This window comes from Coffea arabica, chromosome 1c (genome assembly GCF_036785885.1).
Source record: "Coffea arabica cultivar ET-39 chromosome 1c, Coffea Arabica ET-39 HiFi, whole genome shotgun sequence".
Lineage (NCBI taxonomy): Eukaryota > Viridiplantae > Streptophyta > Magnoliopsida > Gentianales > Rubiaceae > Coffea > Coffea arabica.
Genome location: NC_092310.1, coordinates 53,712,609 through 53,727,418, shown reverse-complemented (window position 1 = coordinate 53,727,418; position 14,810 = coordinate 53,712,609). Strand labels below are relative to the sequence as shown.

General features: G+C 37.4%; 1 protein-coding gene and 1 pseudogene across 1 annotated transcript; both read right to left on the bottom strand.

Moving 5' to 3' along the window:
- Nucleotides 1–344: 344 nt before the first annotated feature.
- LOC113742655 (type I inositol polyphosphate 5-phosphatase 8-like) lies at nt 345–3,124 on the bottom strand (annotated as a pseudogene).
- Nucleotides 3,125–7,085: 3,961 nt separating this feature from the next.
- LOC113742646 (uncharacterized) lies at nt 7,086–13,086 on the bottom strand. The gene is made up of 2 exons (XM_072047403.1): nt 12,342–13,086; nt 7,086–7,791 (listed from the first exon to the last, which is right to left on the bottom strand). The coding sequence occupies exons 1-2, from the start codon at nt 12,861–12,863 to the stop codon at nt 7,306–7,308; spliced, it is 1,008 nt and encodes a 335-aa protein (XP_071903504.1). The 5' UTR covers nt 12,864–13,086; the 3' UTR covers nt 7,086–7,305.
- Between the last annotated feature and the right edge of the window lie 1,724 nt (nt 13,087–14,810).

Below are 14,810 nucleotides of genomic sequence, written 5' to 3'. Positions count from 1 at the left end.
ATCCTTTTCCTCATTTGTAGACTAGTGGCGCCCTCTTTTTAAGTTCCATTTTGTTGGAGGATTTGAGGAGAGTATGGTTCCCTAGAATATTGTAATTAACTAGTTTACAATTTAATCTATGCTGGATCATTATTTACCAAAAAAAAAAAAATGTGCTCAATAAAAAACGAGCACAAGGGGCATGAGCTTGCGATCAATTTCATTTCCAACTTATGTTGCATGGAGTCCGACTGCACATGGCCAGTGCATAGCTTGAGAACGGATTGAGTCAAAGCGATTGTGATACAGATAGGAATAGATCCCTTTCTTAAAAAATAGTAAAATGAAGTTTGAGTCAAGGACGAGCTGGAAATCAACTTTGGCATTAGGTATGGAGATGTTTACCCTCAATGACTGACCGTCCTCAGCAAATCACTCATCTTGCTTTGATTGCTGATAGAGCAATATCATTTCTGCATTCTTTCAAACATTTGCACTAATTTATACCATCTTCATCTTCTATTAAACCTTGTTAACCACTAAGTTTCTTAAGAGCAGCTTCTTTGATCTGTAAGAAATTGATCGTTCCTCTACCTAGCTAGTGACTAATCTCCGGCCTCCAGGTTAGATGTTTGAGCATTATGAAGCACTTATCATCACAATCGAAGCTAAAAGTCCTGCTGGATTTGATCTTGTGTGTTGTGGATGCGCTTCATGTATCGATTTCAGAGGAGAAGATAAAATAAACAGGCCTATGGTCCGAGAATCTTGATTCTGCCCTTGCATAAATTATCTGCTTCATTCCTTTACCTCGCCATAGTATCCAGTCACAGCTAGCCAATCACAAAAAGTGCGCAATTTATCTTCTCATTAGCATGAACATATTTTACTTGTCCCCGTAACAAGCGTGACAGATAGAAAGGATGTCACCACAAAGGCACAAATGCCAATTTGTGATATAGTTTTGTGCAAATGATTTCGTCCTTCGAAGATGACTCTTCCAGTATCCGTGCTTTGTTCTCAGTGGAGGGTTCACCTTTTTTGATACATTTCTCTAACTTTGTCAATTTGACTAATAGCAATACTCTGTCCATTACTTGATATCAATGAAAACAATTATCAGAAGATGCAATGGAGGAAATCAACGAAAATTGACTAGAGAGGCTAGAATACTTGCCAGGCGGGAGAGGGAGTTTTTTTGCTTATGTTTAAAGATCTGATTCACGTAATGGTCAGAGTTGATGAGATGCTTGTATGTGGGAGCAAAATGTATCTGTCCCTCTTGCCATCTTTCAATAACTCATCCAACTCTCTGTTCGACTAAAAGCTGTCAATGCCACCCAAACGCTATCAGAATTGCAAGTCCAGTCCAACTGATAAGCTTATTCAAGATTCAAACAGAAATTAAGAAGAGGATAATAGACATTCCGAAGTCCACTCTAATTTGTCATCTGATCTCTTTCAAGAAGGGACTGCCATTCATGTTTTTTCAGCAGTTCAGGAGTATCATCATAGCCAGATGCCAATCTGTAATTCAGATCCCCAACCCAAAAGATATTGCAGCAACGAACAATAACCAATTCCCACCACACCAAAAACATCAGGAAAATTGCAGAAAAACTACTGTACCGTATGCTTATTTGTCGTACACAAGATAAATACTTACTCATGTTCCAATATATGGCCGGGAAAGGATGGTTTTTCAAGACTCTTTCGGGAGAGCAAAAAATTTGTCCTACAAAGAATTTCCAAAACATCATGGATTCTGTCATTTTCTTTCTCACCAGAGGCCAAATGTGTGCAAACGAAGCAGAAAGAGGTGTGATACAGTGTCATAGTGATAGACACAGATCCCTGCAAATTGCCAATTAAGAGGCTGTTCAAGTTAGTGATGTGATTGAGAAGTACCATTTTGCCTTGGATACCTTGGTCCAAAACTGCTTTCTTTCTTTTGTTATTACATTATTCATCAGCAAGAAAGTGCATCGACTGCATATGCTAACCTTGTTGCCCATGTAACCCATGATGCCTGTACCCACGCAAGATACCTTTAAGTTGGTTACTTGCTGGTAAATTTCAGCTCGAACCCATACACATAACAATATGCCAACCATCTGCTAGCTGGCTGCCAAACAATATATATACTGGTTCGCCCCCGCTAATTGTCTTGGGACTTGAACTTTGTTGCTTAATTTGACTAGATTCATTCAGGAACAACATATCTGAAGAACAGATTCTGGATTTATCACCAGCTATTCGGCCATATTTAGGACACAAATTGTTTACGCTTTTAATGTTGTGGCCGGCATCCTGGTCTCCTTGCCCACCACTATCTAGAACCTGGCGAACTAGGGACAGCCACTTAATTTGCAGCAGGATTGCCATCCTCTACACCCAAGACATTAGCTGCATTTAGAGGCACGATTTCCTGGAACCTAAAGGGGGAGAATTATTTGCGTGTGAGTGGACAAATCTTTCTCGTGGAAAATTTAAATTACATAGTACTCACTATGCTAGTACAAGAAAATGGGAATCAAACTGTTTCATCAATATGAAAATTCCCCTCCACCAAATTTTAGTGCATTTCTCCTATCCTCCAGGGAACACAAATTGCTGGATTCCACATTTCACAAGCATGGCCACCTTGTGTAATCCTTCTGGGACGAAGCAGGGATTCGCTAGTATGGAACTAAATCTGTTTTCTTGCTAAATGCAGATTAGGTGTACCTTATGGGAATATGAAGTGCACATGTTACTATAAAAAGCTGCTGCAGTTTTACGTTCCTGCAGTAAGGCTTACTGCTGAAACTGATAAATTTGAAACTGGTGAAACAGGATAATGCTCATAAGCAAGAATGAAGTCAAAGATTTGTTCACATAAGAGATCCTCTTAAAGCAACTTTGGGGGAGGGAACAGTAATAAGAAGCAAAAGGAGTGCGTACCCAAAAATATATAAATCAGGAGGGATATTATGTGCTTGTGTCCAATCTTTCAAATCCACTCCAACCTCTGCTGGTTTCCCTCCCACATTCCAGGTACCTACGAACATTCTATAACCAATATATCATGAACATTCTATAACCAATATCTCACGAGTTCATTAAATTAGCCATTATATTTCCGGTTTCTACGTGATAGTATAAGTAGTAGTAACTGGTACATGATTTGACAGTTGAAACTATCCCATTTGTTGTGCTTGCTTTTGACAGTTCAAATCCACATACGTCGTCGTTGTAGGATGGTGAGAAGTTGACCATATCAGCTATTGCATCAGCTGCACCAATTGACGAAAATGACAACTAATATTAATAAAACAAAAAAGGTAAATGTCGAAAACCTTGATGGGAAATACTTCTCTTCATCAAAGAAAAGTTTCTGATCAGAAGTGACTTCTTGAACCCACTTTTGATTTGCTAGCGAAATTATATCTAACATAAGCTCAGTTCGGTCCTTGTGGGAAATTAGCAAAATTCAGTAGTAGTATTTTAAGTGGTTGCTAGTTGCTATATCCATACGTCATCCAAATTTTGAAGTACACGGCCGGCCGGCTCAGCATTTTCAAGTATTTATCATTACATCATCCAAATATATTTGTGCAAAGAGCAATAGCGGACCACTGATGAAACTTAAAGTTGCATACGTAAATAAATTAAGCTCTTGTTGTTCTCACAAAATGAATTCACGAGAGTCATTTGACTGACTTGCGTATATGTAACTTACTTGTAGAACTACTCTTGTTTCTATTCTCGTGTGGTTTGTTGTATTCAGATTTGTCCCATCAGGGACTACATTTTTCTGGCCAACGCCAAACGCCATAGGAACTTGCTTGTTGATTAGGTGTGCAAGATGTATATTATATTAAGATATTTGAAAAGTCTAGTATTTTATTGTGGAAATTTTTTTTTTAAAACAACAAATTGTGATTAAAATTCATTAGATTTCAATTAATGGATTAATTGTTTTTAGACGTAATTTTGAAAAATTTTATTGTAATAATATATATGAAAAACTTTTATTGTAGATGATATAGATATTTTTGGTGGTATTTTTACAGGTGTTTTTGGGATATATTTTGGAGTATTTTTGCCACCTTTTTGTTGAGATTTGGTCGAGGTTAGATTTGGCGGAGTGAAGGAAGGGAGGGAACGAGGAGGAGGAAGAAGAGGGAGAAGGAGGAGGGAGGGCGTGGTGATGGTGGTGGTAGGTGGAAGAATTTTTTTTTATTTTGTATATTTATAAGTTATTTTTTGAGGCACTGCATGAATTAGGTGTCTTTAAAATTATTTTTGTTTGTATATTCCTATCACTTTGTATTTGAAAAATTTGTGAAATAGGCCAACAACGTACTACTTATGGAACCACTCAGTCGCCACCTCCGGTTCTAGAAGCGGTTATCGAAGTCTTGGATGTGCTCAGACCGACTGAACCGTTTTACGTAAGCACGTGACCAACACCCGCATTTGACACCAAATCTGACACTTGGCAGATACAGATACTACGCGCCTAGGGTCTGACCCTATGGCTGTCATGCCATTTTCGATTTGCGAGATCGGTGCTCACACCCACAGACAACTTCTCATCAGCGGCTTCCGGGCTCATCTTTCAACTCCCAAACTCTTCATCGTTTGACTTTGACGTGGAAGTCATTGCCCATTCAGCCCTAATTGTTGTGCTGTCATTGCAGGTTGGAAGCTCGACCCGTCAAATTCTATCCGATCCCTTCTTGCTCTCACGCTACTCAACACGTGTCAATTGATATGCTAGGACCAAAAAAGGTAAACGATGGAAGGTATTCATAGAATGATCACATGTAAGATTTTTCAAACTTTCACTTGTGGCGAGAAAAGTTTTAGCCTCAAGCAAGCAAACCTGGAAATAACTCTCCCAAAACCAGGAAACGGGCCTCGTTTGGATTGCAATTTTTCGTCAGAAAATTACATTATTTTTCGTGATCATATTTTTCTATAATTTTTTTCTTTCACATACATCAAATTGTTACAATAATTTTTTCATGAAAAATTATGATTCATGCTGATGAGCCCGTGGCTATCCTTGTAAAAAATAAATAAAGATTAGCACGGAAATATTTTTAGAGATGCATTTTAAAAACAAATTACTTTCACTTTGTATATTGAAAAAAACTTTTTATTGTAAGAGTATTTTAAAGTTTTAACACTTCATTGAGATATTTTTTTTTTAAAATTTTTTTATCCTCCCCGCTCCTGTCTTGCCAACCCATTTCTACCCCATCCTCGTCCTCCTCTTCCGATTCGATGCGAGTAGCACCCAATAACATGACACTTGGCACAATATTATTGGTGGCATTGGGTTGGCATAGAAAACATGTCACCGAGAATCTCAAGTGCTCCCCCACCACCATTTTTTTCCCAATTAATCCGATTTTGTATGAAAACTAATCCAACAGGGCAGGGATGGATGAAGCCGCTAAAAATTCATTTTTAATAGAAGGGGGCAACAATCGACAATTAATCCAATTTCTGTATGAAATTCATGTATTAGGTTAGGTGTTTCTAATAATGTGATTAGAAGTTAATCTGGGCCTAATGGGCCGTGAGATCGCCCCGGCTTTAGGAAAGTACACAAATTTTGGCAAATTCCATAGTTGCAAGATTCCTGATCACATTCATATCGAAATGAGAGGCATCGTCTCGTGCATCTGTAACTTTATATACAATCAAGCTCTGCGAAAAACTTGAACTTGTTTGCTTCGTTTCCCTTGTTTCCGTGTTCTGTGAAAACTTGCGTTAACAGAAAATCATGGAGCAACCAGGCTACTCTCATGTGCCTTACTATGCAAATCTTGATCCAAACACTCAGGCATATGCATACTACATGCATCAACAACAGAAACTACAACGGCTGCAGCAAGAAAAAGAATTTGTGCGAACCCAGACTGCTCAGAATTTGGGACATCCAATTATCGATTACCGGAGATTGACTTCTTTCTTAGAAGTAGATGACTCGTTCTTAACTACGTGGAATTGGAATTGGAACCATGATGATGTTGCCAAGAATACTGGTCCAAGAAACTTCGGAAGAAGGAGGCGGATGAAGTTTGAACCAGGATCGTTCTTCTCAAGCGATGAATTGCCTAAGCCGTAGTAATTTCTGCCCGCCAAGCCCAATGTGGAGAATTTGGGCATGCACTGTCTCGTGTGCATATGCAATCAAGCTCTGCGAAAATATTAATTTTTCTATTTTTTCTTCCATTTTTTTTCGTCAAAAACTTGAACTTGTTATCTTCGTTTCCCTTGTTTCCGTGTTCTGTGAAAACTTGTGTAGCAGAAAATCGTGGAGCAACTAGGCCACTCTCATATGCATTGCTATGCAAATCTTGATCCAAAATGTCAGGCATATGCATACTACATGCATCAACAACAGAGGCTACAACGGCTGCAGCAAGAAAAAGAATTTATACCAACCCAAACTGCTGAGAATTTGGGATGTCAAATTATCGATTACTGAAGCTTGGCTTCTTTCTTAGAAGTAAATGGCTCGTTCTTTCTTAAATACGTGGAATTGGAACCATGATGATGTTGCCATGAAAAATGGTCCAAGAAATTTCCGAAGAAGGAGGCGTATGAAGTTTGAACCAGGATCGTTCTTCTCAAGCGATGCATTGCCTAAGTCGTAATAATTCCTGCCTGCCAAGCCCAATGTGAAGCATTTGGGGAATTTTGTTGTTGCTGGTTACGCTATTGAGATTCTTATGTAATTGTAAGTAATTTTCTGTTGTTCAAATTTCTCCCTTCAGGGGCTAGCACAGAACTTGTTACAAGTCATCCAACAGCAAGAAAGTGTCTGGGATTCTGTGTATCGATCAGATGTACTTCCCAGCACTGGGAGGAGTTGTAGTTTACCATAAAGATAAAAATCAGCTCTTGAAATTCGACGATTTGATGCTAAAATTTTGTGGGACACCATGTTTGTTTTATGGATATCATTTGAGTTCCTTGAAATATGTCATCGAATTTCAGTTTCTTGGATTGTGGCAACATCCAGTTTCAGTCAGTCTTGACAAAGATAGAAATTGATGTTTTCAGTATTTTGCACTGCCCTTGAAGAACAATATTAAATAGAGGACTTCAAGAAGTATCGGTCTGATTCGAGAATAAAGAGTCGATAATGCTATTCCCCACCAGACAAGAAAAACAAACTGTCTACTGTATCCACTACACCAGAATAATAGCTCTCTATACGCCTCTGTATGTATATACATGTGTCGAGAATGAATGAACAAGAGCTGCATCCAAAATTAAAAAGGGGAAAGAACTACTCCGATGACTAGAAAAAGTTAGGAAATTTTACATAAAAGAATCCAACCTACCAAACTTGAATTCATTCTCACGAGGGGTTAAGTTCAAATCTAACAGCAAAGCTCTATGACTATCGCTATGGCTATTGGATTTCTGAGAACCTGACTGTGTTTCTTCGGATTTATCACCGGCTGTACCATCATTACGGTGTCGTCTCATATGCCCTCCTAGAGCTTGGCCTAAAGGGAACTCAAGGCCACAGATGGAGCATTCATGCGTCTTTGGCTTAGCAGGTGAGTGATTCTGATCATGAAGGCCATCTGCAGCCACCAGTCTAGTCCTTTTGTGGCTAGCCCGGTGGCCCCCGAGCGCCTGGAACGATGAAAACTGCTTGTTACACGTTTTGCAAGTGAAAACTCGGTCCAACGACGGAGGAGAGGAAGTAGTTTTGGCCATGTTAGAGAGGAGCATCAAGCAATTGGCCATGGCGAATGCCTCAACCTCCCTGTCTTCTCTGCTTCTCTTTACGGTCATCTAGTATAGCGGTACTAATTTATGTGCTCAAGAAACTGAGTAGGTCTAATGATACATATATTCCCCTGGCAGAAGCAGGACTAATAAAAGTTATGACGAGTATAGTTTGAAGTTGTGTTATATATATACAAGGCAGTAGGCTTCTAGTAGTTGATGACAAAAGCAGGAGTGGACAACTGAAATTGCAGTACGTATGTGATGAAGTTGAGGGAGTGAATTTTCTGCATACTTTCCCATGATCCCTTTATTGTTTCCTTGTAAACTAAGAAATCCAATGTGTATCTAGTAAGCTTGTTAGTACTGTATTATTATTATTATTATATATATATATATATATATATGTGTGTGTGTGTGTGTGTGTGTGTGTGTGTGTGTGTGTGTTTATGTGTGAATCAAATATCCTGCCTCGAAAAGTCTTCGGGCTTATGGTAAAAAAAAAATATCCTGCCTCAAAGGGAAAAAATGTAAAATGAGTAGCCGTCAGGTTTTGGTTGCTGACTACAACTGGAAACTAATAAGGTAGGTAACGGTCTGAGTCGGTGGCTGGGAAAACTACAGTAGAGTAATAGTTTTCCTTCAGGGGTTTGTTTAACAAATCTAGAACCTTTGGCAGATTTATCTTCAATTAACTGACGAGTGTGGCCGCGTGGGGACTGGGAAAGTCTCAAGTCTAAAGAGTACTTCTTCATTTTTTTTTTTTTTTTTTGTGAAAAAATTTGGATAGATTAATCACAGGCCAACACTTAGGACTGCTACTTACTTCCACCTAGAACGCGTGGAATGAAGGTATTGGTTGACTGCTTGACTTTTTTTTTTTTTACTTTCTGGGAGTTTTCCTTGGTACCATGAATGACATTCTCTGTATTCTTCATGTACTTCTGTGTTGTTTGGAAGAAGATTCTGGACTGTGATTTTCGGGAGAAAAATTTTTATGTTTTCATAAATATATTTTTCAGTTATTTTTTTATCTTATATATACCAAATTACTATAGTATATTTTTTGACAAAAAAAAAATCCTAAAAATAGCAATCCAAATGGACTCTAATCTTTCCTACATTTAATAATGTATATATTGTCAGTTTTGGATGAATGATAATTATGTAAAATTTGAATTTGAACTCTAGCTTTTGCATGTATATCATAGATTCAATGATGATAGCGTATACACTATCAGTATATATAATATAGAGATTATTTGCTCGAATGATTAATATATTTTTCGACCATTTTTTTTATCTCACATATATTACACTGAAAAAGTATTACGGTACTTTTTCAAAAAAATTCTCCCAAACAATCTAACATTTTCCAAACACATATAGAAGAGTGTTATGATCAGCAAATATATTTTTGTGATATGATGTATGTGAGATAAAAAGGCGGTTGAGAATATAAAAAGGTGAATTGAGAAATACGCTTATGATGCTAGCAAAAATTTTTTTGGAAAAATTTGCTATCCAAATATAGCTATCTTTCTGTATTTGGCTATTTTCAAACCCTTAGAGCACAAGCACAACTGCACAAGTAGAAGTCGGTTAGAATTATTTATTTTGAAAAATATTATTTACACACCATTTTTTAATTATTTGTGCTTCCATAATTTGTTTTATCATTCAATTTAATAAATAAAAATGATAATAATATGCGTACCAATCTATCTATAGTAATAAGCGGCAGGGGAGGAGTGGAACGCCGGTTCAAGTTACGCGGTGACCTTTTCTAAGCCGAAGCTTCGTGTTTAATTCATAGCTTTTAGGATGTGGCTTTTTATCCAAGTCTAATTCTTGCTTACTCTTGGAGCTTTCCTACGATTCGGGACCTCATTTCACACTTGCCTGGTCGTAAAATTTAATGGATAACAAAAATAATATAACATGAGTTCAGGTCACAATCGAGCCACGATGTTGTATTTGTCGCCGACTAATATTCCACTTCTACACTTGGAAATTCTTGTGTTTTTGAACAACATTACATTCACATGACCAACGGATTATTCAATGCACACAATCTCAAATTTGACAATTTCATTTGCCCTCTATGAATTTTAAAATTTTTTATTTATATTAATAATTTAACCGTAAGAAGTTATTATAATATAAATTACTTGCCCCCAAGCTTGAGAATTTGATATCATGTAGAAATGTTTTTTATAGTTTACTTTTATCTCAGAAAATTTTCAAAAATCTTAAATCAGAAACAGAAGTGTGAATGAGTCTAATTAGCAATCAAATGCTCAAGCTTGTCTATCTGTGTTAAGGAGTTTAAAATTGTATTTAAATTTGACTTATTCATTAATCAAGCTAAGTTTGATTGAGTTTTATACATGTACATCTCAAAGGCTCCATTATATATGCTAAGCGAGTCGAGCTTGGTTCGAATTTAGCTGACGGACCAAACTCAATGATCTCTTAGCAATTCGAGCTCAAATTGAGTAACTTGGTCCATTTTTTGATTTTATTCGCAAATATAAAATTTTTAATATAAAAATTTGGTTGCTGCCAATGGGCATATTCCATGATGTCAAGCAGAAACTTTGGTGAAACCTTTAGGAAACTTTGTTCGCGTTACACGAAACATGTGTAGCACTTAATGCATTTGTCATCATCAGATGAAACCATGTGGATTGTATAACGTGTATTTTGACTTTTCATTTTGTTATTAACGGATAAATTAGTTACGCACGTTCTTTAATTGGCGGGTTGCCAATGACTTTCTGTTTTTTTTTTTTTATTACAATGATAATATTTCTATAATATAATCTATCCTAATCTAAGGGGAGAGAGAGTCTGTGGAAGTTAAATCACCATTAGAGAAAGCCACTGAAGGCAGCGATATATAGTGACAAATTTGATGGGAGGTAAGAATTGAACTCTTAACCTTCCACATTGCCGACAACTTATGTCACTTAAGTTCTTGGTGGTGGGCTGGTGGCTCCAATGACTTTTTGTTAGCTCGTGCATTTTTTGTTTTCGTACATCTAGCGCGGGAGCCAAACTATTATTTTCTCCGAAATATATAGCTTATGCTTGAGCTTTATGGTTTCATCAAACAAATTAAGCCTGGTTTGTTTTCTTTTTCTTTTTCTTAAGAAAGACTTCAAGCCGATAGGGGAATCGGGAGTGTATAATAAAAGTTGAATAGGGTTTCATGATCATCTAATTGATATTCCTGCCGGTTGAATTAGATTTTGGTAGTATTAAGCTTGGCCATGGAAGAAGAAATACTTGGAAACTTGGGTTAATGCTCAGCCTCTGCTTTGCTTGTGTTAATGAGATTAAATGATGTCCAACAAGCACACAAAAAAAAAAAAAAAAAAAGAACTCCTTGTACATGAAATCGCATTTTTGCGTTAAACTCTGTAAATATTTTGTATACTAAAGACCTAGTAATTAGGTCGAGTAATGTGGCTTCACTGCCTTTTAGACATTAAATAAGAAACAAAGTTTTGCTTTATAAATTCAAGTTTTTTGTCAAAATAATACTCTTGCTAAAAATATTCCCAATGTTTCTTAATAGGAAAGTTCTAGCCTAGTTTATAGTTTCCAACATGAACTAAAAATTAATTTTTTTTTATTATAGAGGCACAAGAAAATGGAATAACTTTTATAATTTCCTTATAATTATTTAAAATAAATTCTACCATTATTGACCTTGCTATTATATATTGGTCTCTGAATCACATTGGAAATATCTTTCAGCAAGAGTGTTATTTTAGCAAAAAAACTCTCCTAAATTCTATATCTTGAATTTGAAAGAATGTTCCTCGAAATAAGCGGAGCTGAGCTTTGTTCTTTACATTTCATTCGCCAACCAAAAATTTATCACAGCAACAACTTTCGATTTGTTAGCGTCCTTGTACCTCGTTACATATCATATATATTGATGTTAAGATTTTGTGGAAGACTAGTTCAAGTTGAGCTAATGGCTTCGTAGTATTACTTAGAACTTCCAACTTTTCCACACCAATAAATCAAAAGCCTCGTCTGCACTTTCTAAGCATTTCTTTGAATTTATTTTGCGCTTAACATATAATTTTTTGTCAGAGAAACAAAATAAAACAACTCCGCAGCCACAAATCAAACCAAACCTTACTCATGGGTCTAAACCCTAAACGTACACAAGGTTGATGCCTGCCTAAAATCCGTTGTTTTTCTTTAACAACGATTGGCACTGGCCACATCTATCTTCGTGGACATGCAACGTGTGGACAGTGTGGCTCTTTTGCCATTCAAAATATATATTAACTCAATCTCACCGCATATTCAATAATGCTTAATCATTCATCCAAATCTAGTTCGTCAACGAGAAGGGGATGCAATGTCCATTTTATCTTATAATTAATAAGGAGGAATCCAAAGAAGAGCAAAAGAGCAAAATTCATACTGTGCTCCAAAACTTGGTACTATAAAATAACAGCAGGGTTATGTACACATGTACCTTTATTTTAACCAAAGTAATGAATTGATAACCAATTTTTTTTTTTTTAAAAGAAAAAAATGGAACAAATGTTAGACATCAATATCTAAAGAGAGTTGAATGGAAGAATTCAACGGAGGGGTTCCTTCATCAGTTGCCGCAAATCATTCTCGAAAGGCGACAAGTTCAAGTCCAACCCAAAAACTCTCTTGCTACTATTGGACCTCTTCAGGACTGGAACCGCGACCTTCCGGCCGTGTGATTCATCGATTTCACGCCTTCCCTCCAATATGGCAGCACGATGTCGTCTCATATGACCCCCCAGAGCTTGTCCCAAGGGAAACTCGAGTCCGCAAAAGGGGCACTCGTGCTTCTTAGGCTTCCGCGGCGAATTGCTGGGTTGAGTGAGAAGTTCCGCCATGAGTTTAAGCTTCTTGTGACTTGCCCGGTGGCCGCCTAGCGCTTGAAACGTGGGAAATTTCTTGTTGCATGTCTTGCACTCGAAAACACGACCCGATGGGGTTGCCGCCTGGTCGGCTGCAGCAGAAGTGGTAGCCTCCCCTACTCGAGAAAGAAGCATCAGAAGATTAATGGCCGCGGTTTCTTCTACAGTCTCTGCTGCTAGAGCTTCTTCTCTGCTTCTCTTCACCGTCATGGCTACGACGAATGTACGAGTATAGTTTCTTTTCTTGATGAGATAATTAATTTAGGTGCAGAATTGGATGTGTATAGACTTTGTAGGATTGCTACGGATTTATCCTTCTTAGGTGCAGAGTTGGATGTGGAGATGTAAGAGTGTAGAGAGGTAGCAAGAGTAGTATCAGGTGTTGGTTTTTGGATGCGAGGAAAAAATGGGAAGTGAGTTGCAAAGTGGAGTTTTTGTGCGATATATATAGGTTAGGTTAGTAAGGTTTGTGAGTGAAGATTTTTGGGATGCTTTGACCTCAATTTTCTTGTGAATCAAGAAAATGAAGAGAAAGAGCTGGAGGAGGCAGCTTCTGGGTTCTCACGTCTGTAATCGCGTAAGCCATAGCGACATATGGTGTGCGAATGACTCAGGGATGAGCTATAAGACAAGGCATGCCCCGACTGGTTGCTTTTGCCTTTGGGGGATTGTTGACTACGTTACTTTGACGAAGACTGCGAACCTTTCTTCAACTTTACCTCTTTGTTAAGATTTAGAGCGCGTGGTTTAAATTTTGGAGCGCACGCTCTCTGACGGCTGATATTTATTGGTAGTATAAGTGTAAGCAAACATTTCTAAAGCAAAATACATCCAAACTGACAATGACTTTCATGTCACCATCAACCCAAAGTTTCCGAGCGAAAAGACATTTAACTTAGCAATAATTTGCCGGGATTGCATTTTTTTTGTGAATTTTTTATTAAAAAATTACTATAATAATTTAATATATATATATATATATATGTGAAGTAAAAAAATAATTAAAAAATGTGTCAATAAAAAGCATACTCTTAAATTGCACGGAAAATTGCATTTCAAATGCAATTGTGATTATTTGAAATATTATCTAGGATAATTAGTGTAATGCTTTTTAATATTGATACATATGAGATAAAAAATAAAAAAAAAATTGCAGAACTGTTATACAAGCATAAATGCTTTCCTAAATGATCAAATATCTAAACATACAAACAGTAATGTCCTACATTCACAAAAGAGAATTCATGTGCCAAAAGAAAAACAAGAGAAGAAAAGAAAAGAAAAACCACGTGGATGAATCTAAACAGCACGTGCAGTAAAGTGGTGTATAATTCATGCAAGTCGAATTTGGAGTGGCTAATTCGCGTGGAATTTAATTTCCGATAAAGTGATGAAAATAAAACAGAAACATTTCCCCCACGCGCTCATGCGGTGGACTACCGTTCGACATTTTCATAGGCCGAGCAAGGCAAGTCAGCATTTGGCTCGCCATTAGCCTTTAAACGCACACGCCGCCGCCACCCTCTTAATACGACACGGGAAGAAAAATAATGGGGAAATATGCACTGCACATACGAGGTAAGCACTTGCGGCTTCTGAGCTAATCGACGCGGCTAAGGTTCAGGTTCTCAAACGAACCTTCATCTTTCACACTCTCACTCCACTGACTAGGCTTCTCTCTTTGGATTTTTCCGAGGCATTTAAACTCATCCTCAGGAGTTCAGAGAATATGACTGGGGCCAGAAACTTGTGCCTTCCATCCCGGTTCTCTTTCTGCAGTGGAATCTAGAAGAACGGAGAGTAGAAATAAAAAGCAAATGGACTAAATAGAATAACGAGTTTTGTCAGTCGGGGGCAGCAGCCGATGTGCTTGAAATACATAAATAGATAGATGATGCAATACTGGTTATCATCTTTGACGTTTGAACTTTTGAGTTGATGCAAACTGCAATGTTGTCAGCAGTGATGGATGCATCACCCCTCAGGCATCCATTTTTGATTGCAGACTTTTCGTTTTCTTAGTTGGGCATTTCTACTATAAATTGAATAGGTTTTCTATTAGTACAACTTCGCAGCACAAATAATCAAAGTAAATTATCTTTTTTATTCCTATGTGGTTTGGTACTTCATCACACAACCCCCCATAATTTAAAAATC